At 36.1% G+C, this 16,187-nt stretch overlaps 2 protein-coding genes across 10 annotated transcripts; one reads left to right on the forward strand and one right to left on the reverse strand.

The window, feature by feature from the left end:
- Positions 1–819: 819 nt before the first annotated feature.
- Positions 820–1,432, reverse strand: LOC126876714 (glutathione S-transferase-like). The gene is made up of 2 exons (XM_050639584.1): positions 1,381–1,432; positions 820–1,127 (listed from the first exon to the last, which is right to left on the reverse strand). The coding sequence occupies exons 1-2, from the start codon at positions 1,430–1,432 to the stop codon at positions 820–822; spliced, it is 360 nt and encodes a 119-aa protein (XP_050495541.1).
- Positions 1,433–3,180: 1,748 nt separating this feature from the next.
- LOC126876729 (hematopoietic prostaglandin D synthase-like) lies at positions 3,181–15,291 on the forward strand. Of its 9 annotated transcripts, XM_050639617.1 has the most exons (6): positions 3,181–3,855; positions 3,944–3,986; positions 5,117–5,412; positions 12,508–12,711; positions 13,773–13,940; positions 14,886–15,291. In XM_050639617.1, the coding sequence occupies exons 4-6, from the start codon at positions 12,525–12,527 to the stop codon at positions 14,921–14,923; spliced, it is 393 nt and encodes a 130-aa protein (XP_050495574.1). In that variant the 5' UTR covers positions 3,181–3,855; positions 3,944–3,986; positions 5,117–5,412; positions 12,508–12,524; the 3' UTR covers positions 14,924–15,291. The 9 variants fall into 9 exon arrangements, 5 of the variants coding, with proteins under 5 accessions (XP_050495574.1, XP_050495571.1, XP_050495570.1 ...); XM_050639614.1 differs by having other exon boundaries at positions 3,181–3,986; XM_050639618.1 differs by lacking the exons at positions 3,181–3,855; positions 3,944–3,986; positions 5,117–5,412 and adding exons at positions 6,598–6,647; positions 7,633–7,831.
- Positions 15,292–16,187: the final 896 nt, after the last annotated feature.

Below are 16,187 nucleotides of genomic sequence, written 5' to 3' on the forward strand. Positions count from 1 at the left end.
TATATATCATTTGTAAGATGTAAGTGACCAAGATATCGAATTATAGAAAAATTGTATGTAATGATCAATACTTGAACGTTACTTACATTTATGTACATGAAAATTTGATCTTTTATTAACTAAGTTATTGATCGACAAAATGACTTCCTACATAATTCTCCGCCTGAACTGAAATGCATATTTTTTTTTACGCAAGCCTTATGTGTAGCTAGCAACGAGCAAACAGATTAATTACTTTACACACGGTCGTATCTTGTTTGCTGTAGGCGAGTTCTCTCGTGTATTCAACGAAGTACTCAACTTTAAAGCGATAACAGAAGAACATTATTGTATCGATAAAAATCATGCTTTTTTCAAAGAAATATGTAACTCGTATTTTTTTTAAAGCAACCCTCATAATGTATTAAATAAAATAATCATACATTTTTTTTGTTCAACATTTGTAAAATACGATATTATCAAGATCACCAAGGAGGTAATCTTCAATTCTTAATGAATATAATAAAAAACATAATTAATGATTGTTTGATGGTTTTATTATTATCTCTATAATACAAAAGCACAACATCGTGTCAACAGTTTATATAGTTCGTATGTTTCTGTAGGAATACACAAATAATAGTTCTCTATCACAACGTAATCTAAAGGGAAAACCCTGACTAAATGACAAAAATATCGGTAATAACTGGAACTAATGAATGTTAAAAGCAATCAGTATATTCCATACAAACTTCCATCAACACGATTCGTTCTTCATTCTCTCAACACACTAAGACCGCAATCTTTAAACGCTTATAAAACCATAAGCAATCGTGAAGTTTAGAATTCGCTAACTGGGCGTCTCTCAATCCAGTTTTTGATCTTGGGCAGAAGGAGGACCTTTTTCTCCAGCAGCTTCAGATTCTCGTAATTCTCGATCAGATCAGACTTGTACATAAAGTTCAAATAATCGAGCAGAGCAACGAATGTTAAATCAGCCCAAGAGAGAGTACCATCGTAGAAGTAGCCGTCATTTTCCTTCACTTGCTGGTCCAAACGTTCTAAAATGAACGGCAGCGTCTCTTCAGCAGCCTTGCGTTTTGCAGCTTTGACCTTCTCGTCCTCCTCATAGTGGAAGGCGGCAATTTCTGAAAATTTGTTTTCAGTTAAATACTATTCGCTAATGTTATACTAATTTGAATACAGTGTTGTGCGAAATTTAAATGATACTGAAGATAGAATTACAATCCTTTTTAATCCTTTGTCTTGTATTGTTGACATACGTGTATCGTTCGATTAAATCAAATATTAAATCGGATTTCAACTAATAAATACCTGAACAGATATGTACTATCTGTTATCAAGATTCTCATAAGATTTATGCAAAACAGCACTGGATACTCACTATGACGAATATCATGAATAGTATCAACAGTGGCATCAATAAGGGCATTGTCTCCTTAACAATACCTATTGTTCTCCCATATATCTTATAGAGCAATGGAGAGTAAACAATAATCTCTGTTATACTCTGCATAATTGTGTTCTACTTTATTTAGCTACTTTAGTTAAATTAGGAAAGATGAGATTTAAGAAACAGAATTTCTTTAAATTTTAAGCTTACAGGGCTTTATTTCTGGCCAGACGTCCTTTTTGATACGTTCATCTTCAAATGGAATACTAGCATAGCTGAAGAAGAACGGATTGGTTCTGCCAATGCCGTAACTGGGAAGTAAGTCAATTTATAGAGCGGCATCTTCCTGGAAGTATAATATATACAAAGTAAAAACAAAGAATCATTGATGATAAGAATTATATTATTACAAATTATGAAGTATAAGACAATTTAAGTAAAAAGCATCAACTACTAACTACTCGCATAGCTATTTGTATCTTTATATTTTAATATAGCTTAGATATAAAAAGAATATTATTTTTGGATGTAATAATGTATAAACTTGCGCCAAATATTATAACAAAATATTGCACTTTCTATTTAAGTAGGATAGACATATTACCGGCATTTATCTTTTTTCTATAGCAATGAAATTGTTTATAAAAAAGTTTATAAGAAAACTATCAATTAATGCAAACAACGCATTTCAAAATATTAATTACATTCGCACGATTCGTTATCTCTAGTATTAATTTAACCATATGGTTCTATACACCCAAGACCCTCTAACAGTAATTTAGTACCATTACTAGTCGTATGTACAATGTATGTTTGTATACAACTTTCGTAACTACAAAACATTCAGCATGATTATATATTCTTCCAAACTTAAGAAACATTTTCTAATTGTATATTTAAATTTATCGATCAATTATGAACATGTAATAACATTTATTTCTTTCAACTACTAATTTTTAAATCATCTGCTGTTCGGTTAATTGAAGGATGTCGGCTTTCTGTAGAAGTATTTCATTTTTATTATTTAATTATGAATAAGGAAAAAACATACAAAATATAGTTTTTAAACGGTTTATTATTTATAAAGAGAAACTTTGACTCAGGATATATATACTATATATATACTATTTACTTACAATTTTTTTTTTAAGACTTCAAAGTCGAAACAAGCACAGGAAATTTCCAAGCCGGTTAACAGAAACTTGAATGAGACAAAAATAACCTTTAGATCTCTATATGTTCTTCTTCCCCTCTGTTGCTTCCATGTAACTCTTATCCTATTGGTGGAGCTGTGCTGATATGTGAAATTATGACTACATAAAAACATCCGGAAAGACTCATTGAATGATTTTATAGTTTAAGGTTAATAAATTTCCATAAATTAAAGTTTAAAACTTATGAGAACATGTTTTCTGTAACAAAACTTAGTAAAAACAAACTAGTAAGGTTTATAGATTCTTTAATGATTATGTATGTATTCATAAACTAGTTCGATAAACATCGTTCGATAAAACGTCGAACAACACACAACATTGAAGCGCGAAATTTCAAATTCAAGGAAAGATAAATAACAAATATTGCGAACAAATGATATTAAATTTACAATAATCTCATGTAAGAAAAAATAAAAGGGATAAAAGTAGTACAGAAGGTAGAAAAATCTATAAAACTGGTGGCTGGGAAATAGAAAATATATAAATTTATGTTATTAGAGTTTAGTACTTCTGTCGATCAATGTGTTACGACCGTTCGCGGAGAGACGCAGTCGCAGTAGCGAGAGGCGTAAATTCTCGTTACGATTCGGTGAATCGACGCCGCGAAGTAATCGTTCCCCTGTTTCGGTTAAGATAAGAGGTGGTTAAATGAATATGACACAGTATAGTAAGTTATATTTCACCGTTTATTCCAACAACTTATAACGAAGGCAGTTACGCTGATGCGTATGTACGAGATGAATAAGTGACTGATCTGTGGGTGTGTCCTACCCGGTGGAAGGATATTGACCGTTCGAAGGATGTAAAATCAGAACTGTCTTGGGAGACGATGCTGTCTCGGAGGAAAGCTAAGGATGGGTGTGTCTAGCGCACGGGACCATCGGATTTGTTGGTGACGATTTTAGTTAGGATTTTAGTTCAAGCTGAGTTGACCGTGATTCAATTCACGAATATCGGAGAGGAAAAGTCGTAATTCACAATATTACACACAATAATACCTTCACATAAAGGAACACAGCTCAGATGAGACTTTTTATAGTTAAACTTTTAACGTACTCATAGACACGAAAATTTTTTTTTAAATAGAACTGTTACATTTTACGACACGTATAACATCGAACATTTACCAACATAGCAATGCCAGCGTACATATATATATACTGGTGTACTGGTCATCTTTTTTCCACACGTTTTTAGCTTTTTAGCTGATTGTGAATGGGCGCCTAATCAGCCAATCAGAAATGGCCGGTATTGTATGAATCCTTTTCTTCAATGCTTGAAGAGCTGGATATTTATCCAAAACTGGTGCCCCAAACATATATTCGAAATTTTCAAGGGTCTCTGCAAATACGAAGTCCGCCCATGTCGTCTGAAAAAAGGTTTGGATACATTTATTTTGTACCTCCTCTATTAAACAATTTTTTTAATTTACCTTGAAAAATGTGAAAAATCGAACTCTTAACTAAAGATCACTAGCTTTTTAGGAAGAATTTGGATTTTTATTTTATTGTCAGAATTTAATGGATAATTTTAGAAATTTCAACCTTTGGAGGTATTTGTTAATTAAAAATGACAAAACTGGTATTATGTAAAAAAGAGTAATGTGTATCCTGAATCAATGTCGAATGGAAATTAGACAGTTCTATAAAAATAAGCCTTCTCACGATTCCACAACTTCATAGCTTAATTAAATACAATTCTTCGGCGATATAATTACAAATACATTTACAGGAATTGTGTGATATGATAAATATCTCGTTAAAGAAATTGAAATCGTAAACTCTAGATTCTAGTATTCTTTCACTTTCATGTTTCCTATGAGCTCTTCAATCGCTAAATATTTTGCAATGAAACACGTATTATTAAACAACATAATCATACTAAATTAATTTAATGTGACTATTTATTATTATTATATAATAACACAGTGATGAAAGAAATAAACTGGTCAAGTAATCTAAGGAACGATAATACGTATCTATGTCAGTGACAGTGAGAAAAATTCAGATATCTGTACTTAAGTGATTACACTTATAAGTATCATTATATATTATATAAATATGATATTTCGAATGGTATCATTTATCAATCATTAAACAAGAGTGTCATATCCAGAGAAATGATTTTACATATCTTCATCTTTGCTTTGATTACGATAGTAATAATTTCTATCAAACTTGATGAGGAAGATACATGAATAATTATCTAAAAGCTGAAGATCTTGGCAAATTCATTTGTACATAAACTAACAGGAGTGAATTTTAAAGATACACTCTGCTCTCAACAATTAAAGCTGTCTTGTCGCAACAAAGTTTCAATAATTTTTTATGGACAACATGGCCCAGTTTGCACAAAGACTAAAAATTTTAACATTAAATTTGGATAAAAAATCTTACGGTAGAAGGAATGATATATCCTTCATATTTGCCAATAATCTGGTCGAATTTAGTCAGGTACAATGGTATTGTTTCGTTCAAAAGTTGATTCATCCTCGCTTCCTTCCTTTCAGGATCCTCCTCCATGCGACAGTAGCAGATAGCTGAAACGTATATGAAACCAACCGTTACGTTCATTTGTGTTTTTCCCCCCAAACGAAGAGAAAATAAGTTGTGAAAGAAGGAGTAGCCTCTCATAGTTCCTACAATTTCTTTATTCTCTTTGCTTTCTTCAATATTGCCTCAACAAGTTCCTGTGGTTCACGATACTTGAAATATATACAATGTTACCAGCGTGGAAATTGTCTTGGAAACTTGGAAAATCTTTCAAGAGGAACAACATTGCTAACTGAGATTCGAGAAAGGAAAGGTAAGTAAATCCTTGCTTCTACTTAGAGCTTTTTTATTTACTTCTGACGAGTAAAGTACTGTTATTAAAATTTGATTAAAAGTACCAAGAATGTCGAGATATAAACAACCATTTGTGGAAAGGTCAGGAGAAGCAGAATTATCGAATAAACGTTATATAACTCTTAGTGATTAAGTAAGAGGAGAGAAACGAGAAAAAAGTCTTTTATCTAGGTCTTAATAAAGTATACTATATTTATCTAATTGTATACTTAAATTTATCGATCAATTATGAACATGTAATAACATTTATTTCTTTCAACTACTAATTTTTAAATCATCTGCTGTTCGGTTAATTGAAGGATGTCGGCTTTCTGTAGAAGTATTTCATATTTATTATTTAATTATGAATAAGGAAAAAACATACAAAATATAGTTTTTAAACGGTTTATTATTTATAAAGAGAAACATTGACTCGGGATATATATACTATATATATACTATTTACTTACAATTTTTTTTTTAAGACTTCAAAGTCGAAACAAGCACAGGAAATTTCCAAGCCGGTTAACAGAAACTTGAATGAGACAAAAATAACCTTTAGATCAATATATGTTCTTCTTCCCCCCTGTTGCTTCCACGTAACTCTTATCCTATTGGTGGAGCTGTGCTGTTATGTGAAATTATGACTACATAAAAACATCCGGAAAGACTCATTGAATGATTTTATAGTTTAAGGTTAATAAATTTCCATAAATTAAAGTTGAAAATTTATGAGAACATGTTTTCTGTAACAAAACTTAGTAAAAACAAACTAGTAAGGTTTATAGATTCTTTAATGATTATGTATGTATTCATAAACTAGTTCGATAAACATCGTTCGATAAAACGTCGAACAACACACAACATTGAAGCGCGAAATTTCAAATTCAAGGAAAGATAAATAACAAATATTGCGAACAAATGATATTAAATTTACAATAATCTCATGTAAGAAAAAATAAAAGGGATAAAAGTAGTACAGAAGATAGAAAAATCTATAAAACTGGTGGCTGGGAAATAGAAAATATATAAATTTATGTTATTAGAGTTTAGTACTTCTGTCGATCAATGTGTTACGACCGTTCGCGGAGAGACGCAGTCGCAGTAGCGAGAGGCGTAAATTCTCGCTACGATTCGGTGAATAGACGCCGCGAAGTAATCGTTCCCCTGTTTCGGTTAAGATAAGAGGTGGTTAAATGAATATGACACAGTATAGTAAGTTATATTTCACCGTTTATTCCAACAACTTATAACGAAGGCAGTTACGCTGATGCGTATGTACGAGATGAATAAGTGACTGATCTGTGGGTGTGTCCTACCCGGTGGAAGGATATTGGCCGTTCGAAGGATGTAAAATCAGAACTGTCTTGGGAGACGATGCTGTCTCGGAGGAAAGCTAAGGATGGGTGTGTCTAGCGCACGGGACCATCGGATTTGTTGGTGACGATTTTAGTTAGGAGAGTGAAGGAAGTGGCTTCGTTGTTAATTGGTTAACGAAGGGTCTTAACCGCCCTCGAGAGAAAGTGGTTAGTGGGAGGAAAGTTGCAGCATACGTGAGAAAAACTAACTTTCCCTTGTCCAGTCGGGGTAGACAATAGTCTTTAGAAATTCTTCGGAAACAGACGTTTGTTTGGTTTGAAGGACCTTTTCTAGGAAATCTATGAGATTTATGCAAGGTACTTGAAACTATGGAGGATACGCTGCGAGTATCCGGTGACATCTGGTTGCCATATTGCTCGCGGTGCGACGTAACAAAATGGAATAGAAAGATTATACCACAGACGAAATTATACTTTATACTTTATTATACTTTATACTTTATTATACTTTATACTTTATTATTACATTACATCAATTGACATCTTTGGAATTACAACGATTCGATACACATTTTAACGTTTTAAACGTTTTAACGTTTAACATTCTAACATTCAGTTAGAACTTTGTATTGATTAGAGATATTGTAACGACCAGAAATATCGATACATATATCAATACTTTTACCTCGAAATTCGTAGATTCGTACTCTTCATTGTTCATACAAATTGTGTCATATATGTCCAAACCAAATTTAATTTCCAATTTAAAACCAAAATTCTTTTTCGAAAATGGCACTTCCAATTCTTCTTATTCTCACTATTTAATTGCTAGCCGTATCAAGTAACAACGAAAAAAATAATAATATCTAAACGTTAAGCAGGTCCATATTTTTGGGGATACAATTAAAAAAGTAAATCGTCGGTGGAATATTGTTTCACCTATCAAGAATTTTGGAAGATATAATTAGAAAGGTACAACCTGGGTAGAAAATTGTACTCCTTATCGAGCATTTTTGAAAATATAATTGAGAAAGTGGAATCTGGATAGAAAATTGTTTTACCTACGAAGCATTATAAAAAGTAAGTTTAATAAAACTATACCTTGGATATTTCATATATTTTTTCATATTATACGCATTCGTTAAAATTTTACACTCCCAAACATCCTGCTATACTTGCACAAAAAAGCGCAGTCTAGTAATATCCCCCTCACTGCTCCTCGCATTTTCTTTCTAATCATCTCTCGTTCGCTTTTCCTGATATTATTCTCAGCGTAAGTTCAGAGTGGCGGTTTTTAAACTCAGGAACGCGCGGCTGTTCGTTAAATGAAATATCAAACGTAAGAATTGCCGCAGTCTTAACGCGAGATAATTCATTTCGTGGCACAGAGCGCACGTCGTTGAATATTAATTCATATCTCATATAAGTTGCGAATAAAAAAAGCAGATAAAAGAGGACAAAAATCCGATAATTACCGCGAATCTTTACGCAATTTCAAGAAATACAAAAGAAATTTGTTTGTAAGCATGCTACTAAGTATTATTAGAAGTACTGTACTTTCGATATTTTACATATTCTTGCATATTTTCTACATTTTTCTGTATTTTTGTATCCTTAAACTTTCCGTAAACGCGTAAACGTCTGCGCTCTGACAATGACAAGGAAGATTCTACTGATAAAAATAAAGCATCGAATTTCACCGAACTCTCAGAAATGTAATTCTCAGATCACATAAATTAAAAAGAAAGAACAAAAGAAAATACAAATATATATATATATATACATACGTAGCCACAAATCAATTTGGATCACGACAGATAAAATAGGTAGCAATAATGTCTCCACGAACATTATCATAATTTATTGGAATTTACATAAAAGCCAAAGAATGCTATTGTTTCAATGACACGGCGTTTTGTCGAGTTAGATAAATATGAATTGTGTGTTTGAACAAGTGTTCGGTCGTGTTTCACGCGACGAAAAAGGAAATCACAAGACAAGGTGTCGCCTCGTTGGAAGCAACAAATCGCAATACGAGGGTGGAAATTGGGTGACACCGGGAGGATTACGAGGGATAAGAAATCTGTCGAGAGCGTGAAAGGCTCGCGGTCACCGGGTTTCTCCAGTTCTGTCGCTTTTAACGCCGAGTTCTTCCGCTTCGAGGATAGAAGCTGCGAAATATCGAGGCCATTGTCCAAAGATTTTCAAGAATATCCGATGCAACGTCTTGAAATTTACGAGAGCAAGTCTGATAAATTCTTATCTCTGGTCCATTCGTGGCCAATTTTTTAATACCCTCGTAACTTGTAACGACAAATAAAAATATTGGTACAGGCCAATTTTTTTTTTTGGATAAAATCTTGTGTGAATTTACAAAAAATACGATTCTTCGTTTAATTTTTTTCCCTTATTGTCTTTACATATTTGGAGATTAAACGCGTTATAAGTACGTTTTTTTTAACATGATTACGTAGAATTCTTATTCTGAATAAATTATTTGTTTCCGCTTCATAACTGTTTCTAAATTACAGTGCATTTAATCTTGAAATGCACAGTAACATTTTATACTTTTTACGTTCTAAGGAATATTCAGGATCGGTTAAAAATTAAATTACAGTAATGGTAATACTCAATATTAATGTCAGACGTGGATACTTCACTGTTTTGTATAATAATTTGTTATCTTGGCATCGATCAAGGTATTTAATATACAAAGCGTACAGATTAATAAGAATTTTAATTAATCCTTCTTCTATAGTATTCACCGTTCTTTTCGAGCTCGTACCATTTCAAATAGACTTTCGAATAGATTTCAAAGATTTGTCTGTTCAAATAAAACGCGATCCTTTTTATTTCCCTATCAGTCGTCCCGTTACTGTTCCGTTGTTTCCAACAGATTGCAGATTCGTTTAAAAAACATTTGTAGCGAAAAACAAACCCACTCGCAGAAATGTTATTCAATATCGCATTTATAACTTTCATAGACATCCTCCTCTCATTGCTATCATTGTACACAGATTGAAACTTCGTTTGCAAACACTCGCGATTAAAAAAAAAAAAAAGAAGAATTAATCTTAAACAATTTTATCTTGTGTTCCATTTATAATTTTCATAATTGTCTTCCCGACGTTGTATCATTTTAAATGGCTTTTTTCTATCCATCTATGTTGCAGCGAGATCAACGGTCCTAATTACTAAATTGCACGATGTGTTCATACAAATTCACTTTTTATAAACGCGATGAAACGAAATGAAACCTAAGTAGAGATTTGTTTTCTCATCAAGTATAACGAGTTTTATACTTTGGATAGATTGCCTCGTTGTGAGAAGGTCTTAATCGTTTATAATTGCGATTAAGTATTTGCAATAAGTCATATTTTTAAGAAACGTTCTCACATGCTGTGACACACTCTAATTAGAAAAGGATCATGAAACATTCGGTTTATGATATTATTTGTTTGTAAATCTTCCTGCTTCCGGAAACTTTTTTAAATATGAAAATATTTATATACAAAATTAAATATTTTTTTCAATATCAACACTTCTTGCGTTTATGTTGTCCTAGTCAGAATTATATTATTTCGTGTATCCTGTTGCTTTTTATATGATAGTCCTCCCGTTGGCCGCGAATTCGTTATCAAGCCTGAGGCCCTCGTCACTAGTGTCACTGTCGACAATAAAGGTACCCCACCCGCGACCGGACGATGGAGAACTCCAACACGGAATCGCAATCTCCCGCGAGCCCTGCCCGGGAGGACGCCTCGAGCTCGGACTCGGAATGTGACTCGAGCTCGGATTCGGATTCAGACTCGACATCAGAAGTGGCATCCGAACACACGTTGTCGGCACGGGATCGTAAGAGTATCGTGCGCGCACTAAAGCGGTCGCTAGGGAAGAAGAAGAGGAAGAAGAAGAAGAAGAAGAAGAAAGGACACCGGGCAACCTGGGTATCGCTACCGCGCTTCAACCCCGAAGCCGCGGACGCAGATCCAGCCGCCTGGTGCACAGCCGTCGGCCTGCTCATGAGGGACCACCGCCTGAAAAACAGCGCACTGTATTCTGCCCTAAACCGTGCCCTAGAGGGTCCGGCAGCGTATTGGCTTACGCAGATAATGAACGGCGACGAGCTCACCTGGCCAGATTTTAAGGAACAATTCGCCGCGCACTTCGGTGGCCAAGAAGTAGCAGCCGCGTCGCTAATCAAGGTAGCCGAGGAACTACCGCGGGACGGCGAAACACCAGGAGCGTACGGAAATCGTATCATCACCCTCCTGGGGTCGAAGTGGCGAAATTCAACCAGGGAAGAGGTACTCGCCGCCACCGCCCTCCATCTGCTGGGCTCGCGCGATGAACGTTTTAAACGACTAGCGCTCACGAATGACATCACGTCGGTGAAACAATTCCAAAGAGAAATGAAGCCCTTCCTATACACGGAGTGGCCAACGCCCCCGTCGTGGAGGTCATTAGCGAGCTCCGGAAACAAACGAGGCAGGTCACCCGCCCCCTGGACCAGGTGTGGCCACTGCGGTATTTACGGACATCCGACATTCGAATGCCGCAAGAGGGCGAAGTGGGAACCGAAGAAGGACCCCCGACGCCCGGAGGAAAGCCGACCGGCTGCACCACCAAAAGCGTTGTGCTTTCACTGCCACATGCCGGGACACATCGCGTCTCGCTGTCCATCGCGGCGAGAAGAAAAACATTGCCCCGAGGACGAGCGCCGGGTCGATGCCTGCGTGGTGGAAGCCCCGACGGGTAGACTAAGCCAGCAAGCCACACACGAGGACGTGTAAGTGTCAGTATGGCCGAGTCGGAGACGAAAGGACGCCGGGGCCCCTCTGGAACTTTAGGAGAACACCCTAACCTTGCAACCTAGAGCCTAATATAGCCATAACGAAACAATCGCAAGTATCCAAACCGATAGCAATCGTACGTCGATCGGAGGATCGTGTGTACTGAGATACTCGACCGGAGTCTTGTTTCGGTGGCGTCGTTGGGATGACGAGCAGTCTTGCTAGAGAGCTGATCGGTGAAGGAAGTCGAGTGCCTTACGAGCAGGGAGTAGTGCACGTGTGAGTTAGAGCAAGGGAACCTGTCCTCCCGTTGGTCACGGATTCGTTATCAAGCCTGAGGCCCTCGTCACTCGTGTAACTATCGACAATAAAGGTACCCCACGCGCGACCGGACGATGGAGAACTTCAACGCAGAACCGCTACCTCCCGCGAGCCCTCCCCGGGAGGGCGCCTCGAGCTCGGACTCAGAGATTCAGACTCGACATTTATATTATTATATATATTATATATACTATTATATCTATATAATATATGTATTTATATCTATAAATATATGTATAAATATATCTATTTAAAAAGATAAAGTTGACCTTCATATATCGCCAATAATATCGCGTGCGTAAAAAGAAACTAATTACATTTAATTCTTTTTTTACATTTATTTATTTTTTATTATTATTTTTTTCACAACTAATTACATTTAATTATTACATTTACATACATTTAACTATTATTACATACATTTACATACATTTAATTATTATTTTTTTCATAATTATATCTCGTTTGAAATATTTTTCGACATAATTAATTGTTTCAAAAACACATATTCCAGCCTTCTAAATGATTTATTTTGCGTATTATACGAATTATTCCATCTATAAATAAATTGTTCTCTATACACACAAACACGCACACAGTCTGTTAATTACACGAGTTAATTGTATCATTTTTCTCGATAAGTTGACAGAGCAAGGAAAATGAGCGACGAACCTACCTACAAACTAATCTACTTCAATGCCCGTGGTCGTGCCGAACATATACGGTACATATTTGCATATACTGGCATCGAGTATACCGACGAGAGGATCCCCGAAGAACTCTGGCCTGAATACAAGGATTGTAAGCGTGAAGAATCGATTTTTACTTTCATCGTTCAACTCTCAGGTATCTACCATTTACTCAAACTTTTCTGTATATAAAACTTTCGTTTCACGTGCAGGCTAAACTTACTTAAAGTAAAATTTCATACGGAATAAAGTCGAACTTTTCATTAAGTTTTGCTTCCGTAATATCGTGTTTATCGAATACCAACTTAATTCACTTACGATTCTCGAATTTTTGTGTTGCAATCTTTATTGTTTTCAATGAATCGAAGCATTTCGAATATTTTGAGAAAACCGTAAATAGGTGACTTAAAATAGGAATACAAAAATACTTCTACGTTTCTCGTTAATTTAAAAACTTTTTAGGACTTGTCGGAAAAAAGGATAAAAAATTGAAATCAGTTCGGATATGAACAAGAACATAACTAAAAAGTCGAAAGAACAAAGCAGACATAAAATTCGATCTTCCGTTGCGACATTTCTATCGTAAATAGTATAATAAAAGTTTTACGCAGCATAGTCTTCGATATAATCTTATATGTCGCTTGCAGATAGAGAAACCAAAAATCAACGTAAGTCTGTAAATCAATCCTGTCGGTGTAAAACACAAAATTACGTTCGCAAGAGACATTCGATTTATATTCCTTGCATTTCAATTTTCATTACAAGAACCGTGTACATTTTCTAATATTTTTTCCGTGTCTGGTATTATGCGACGTGAATTTTTTATTCGCAGTTGTAAGTCCACTATCATTGCATAAGGTCTTCCCGCAAAACGATACTGATCGTTCCTCGTACATTCAGTACACCGCATCAGACAGATTCGTTCCTTTCCGTGAGAATTACAAATTTTATACTCGATCTTTTATCCTTGATTTTAAAAACTTTAGGTTCTTCTCAACAGTCAAAAACACGCGATACCCTGTCCATCGTAATCATAAGAAAAGAAAAAAAGGAGAAAGAAGACATTTCTGTATTTCTTTACTAGGCCATGTTGATTAAAACCGAAATGATTTCGATTCATCTATTCACAAGAACGCAACGGCCTCGGAAGCTGTGTTGTGATTTCCTATCGTTCGTTTCCCTCTACACAGTGTTCATATGAGCCATGTTTGTTCTTAGCAATGCCTTATAAAAAGCTGCCTGTGCTGGAGATAGACGGGAAACCGGTAGCGCAGAGTAACGCTGTGGCGCGATACTTGGCGAGGAAGTACGATCTAATGGGAAAGGACGAATGGGATGCGATGATATGCGACGTGCTCGTCGATACTCTTGAAGATTTGGAGCAAGGTGAGTAACTGATGAGATGACTTTGCGTTTGTCTCACCATAGAGACAGACGTTCAAGAATTCATTGTGAAAAGACGAGTACAAACAAGATACGTATGTCTTTCCGTTAAGCGAATGTTACAGTTTGTTTGCAAAAGTCAGTTTTTAGATTATAGAATCGTAGATAGAATTTAGAGGATAGAAACTTTTAGTAGTCACTTTTAGTTTAGTAATGTCTTATCGACAATAAGCAGACTACGTTATGATACAACGATTCCAACTGAAGATTTCTATCGACATCACAAATTCGATGGCTTCCAAATTTTCTTCTCTGCAATCTCAGACGCTCAACTCGAAAGAATCTTTTAGATCCCCCGACAAACACTCGACTCAGGTTATCTATTATCATAATCTTCCTACGGGATTTTTTTTAACTGCGTTGCGTTAACGAATAACGGGATAACATCACGTTTCTCTCAACGCCTTTCAACGTTCTACAACTTTTATTCTTTGCAAATCCCTATCTCTATATGATAAACGCTGGTTATCCGCGGAATTTACGATTTCAATTTCTTTAACGAGATATTTATCATATTACACAATTCCTGTAAATATATTTGTAATTATATCGCCGAAGAATTGTATTTAATTAAGCTATGAAGTTGTGGAATCGTGAGAAGGCTTATTTTTATAGAACTGTCTAATTTCCATTCGACATTGATTCAGGATACACATTACTCTTTTTTACATAATACCAGTTTTGTCATTTTTAATTAACAAATACCTCCAAAGGTTGAAATTTCTAAAATTATCCATTAAATTCTGACAATAAAATAAAAATCCAAATTCTTCCTAAAAAGCTAGTGATCTTTAGTTAAGAGTTCGATTTTTCACATTTTTCAAGGTAAATTAAAAAAATTGTTTAATAGAGGAGGTACAAAATAAATGTATACAAACCTTTTTTCAGACGACATGGGCGGACTTCGTGTTTGCAGCGGCCCTTGAAAATTTCGAGTATATGTTTGGGGCATCAGCTTTGGATAAATATCCAGCTCTTCGAGCATTGAAGAAAAGGATTCATAGAATACCGGCTATTTCTGATTGGCTGATTAGGCGCCCATACACAAACAGCTAAAAAGCTAAAAACGTGTGGAAAAAAGATGACCAGTACACCACTACATATATGTAGTATCGTGGACGAAAGGCCTAAGAAATATCGGGCGAACTATGAACAATGTCGCGAGAGCCGAGGCGCCGTTGGGTCCATCAATGTGTCATCGGTCTTTTCAAGTGCATAGTTTCGTGGAAAAGACCTACGTGACCCTGGCTACGAGCGTCTGCAGAACACGTGTGCGGTGGGCCTAGGAAAAAGGGCCTAGGAGTGTGAGTCGAGAAACAGAGTGTGAGTCGAGGAGCCGAGTGCGAGTTGAGCGGAGACAGAGTTTGCGAGTGGCGTTGCCAAGAGAGTGTTGATTGCGTTTTGGTAAAAGTCGAGTCGCTATCTAGTTATTTAGTTGCGCTGTTTTCTGTACGTTTGGCGTGAATAGTTCAGGTTGAACAACAATCGTCTTTTTCTGTCTGATTAACATCTCTATTGTCCACTCCTTGTAAATACATTATATCACGATATTACATATTTTTGGGGGCTCGTCCGGGATTGGACAAGACAGAAAACGAAACGGTTTAACAGAGCTATTCGAGCTAGTTGTGAATTTACCGGTACGCGGTGCGGTAAAAGACGATATCGTTGACTGTTTAAGTTTGTGTAGTGTGAAAAATGGCAAACGTTGGGGACGAACGATTGTCGGGTGAAGAGGGTTCGACGCTGGAGGAGCTGAGGAGTAAGCTCGCGCGAATGAACCTCCCTATATCGGGTGCGAGGTCAGTGCTGATTGCAAGGCTGAATCGGGCGTGTAGGGCTGGACAATCGTATCCTAAGGGATCGACGGGCGGTGAAGAGCTAACCGGTCAACTGAGGATGAAGATGACAAGAAAAACGCAAGAGGATACAAGAGAGATACGCGAAGGGTGTATCAGGACCGTGATGAATATTGTCGAAGGGCATGTGTTGGTTTGACACTGAGTTTTAGAGACGTCGAAGATGCATTAGAGTCGTTTAGTGGCGACAAAGGTGAAAATGTTGAACGATGGTTCGAGTCGTTCGAGGAAGTCGCTGATACGTGCATGTGGTCGGATGGGCAGAAGGCAGTCTACGCCAGGAAGCTGCTGAAGGGATCAGCGAAAATATTTGCGAGCTTCGAGTGTCATG

Source organism: Bombus huntii, unplaced genomic scaffold (genome assembly GCF_024542735.1).
Source record: "Bombus huntii isolate Logan2020A unplaced genomic scaffold, iyBomHunt1.1 ctg00000091.1, whole genome shotgun sequence".
In the NCBI taxonomy this organism is placed as follows: Eukaryota; Metazoa; Arthropoda; class Insecta; order Hymenoptera; family Apidae; genus Bombus; species Bombus huntii.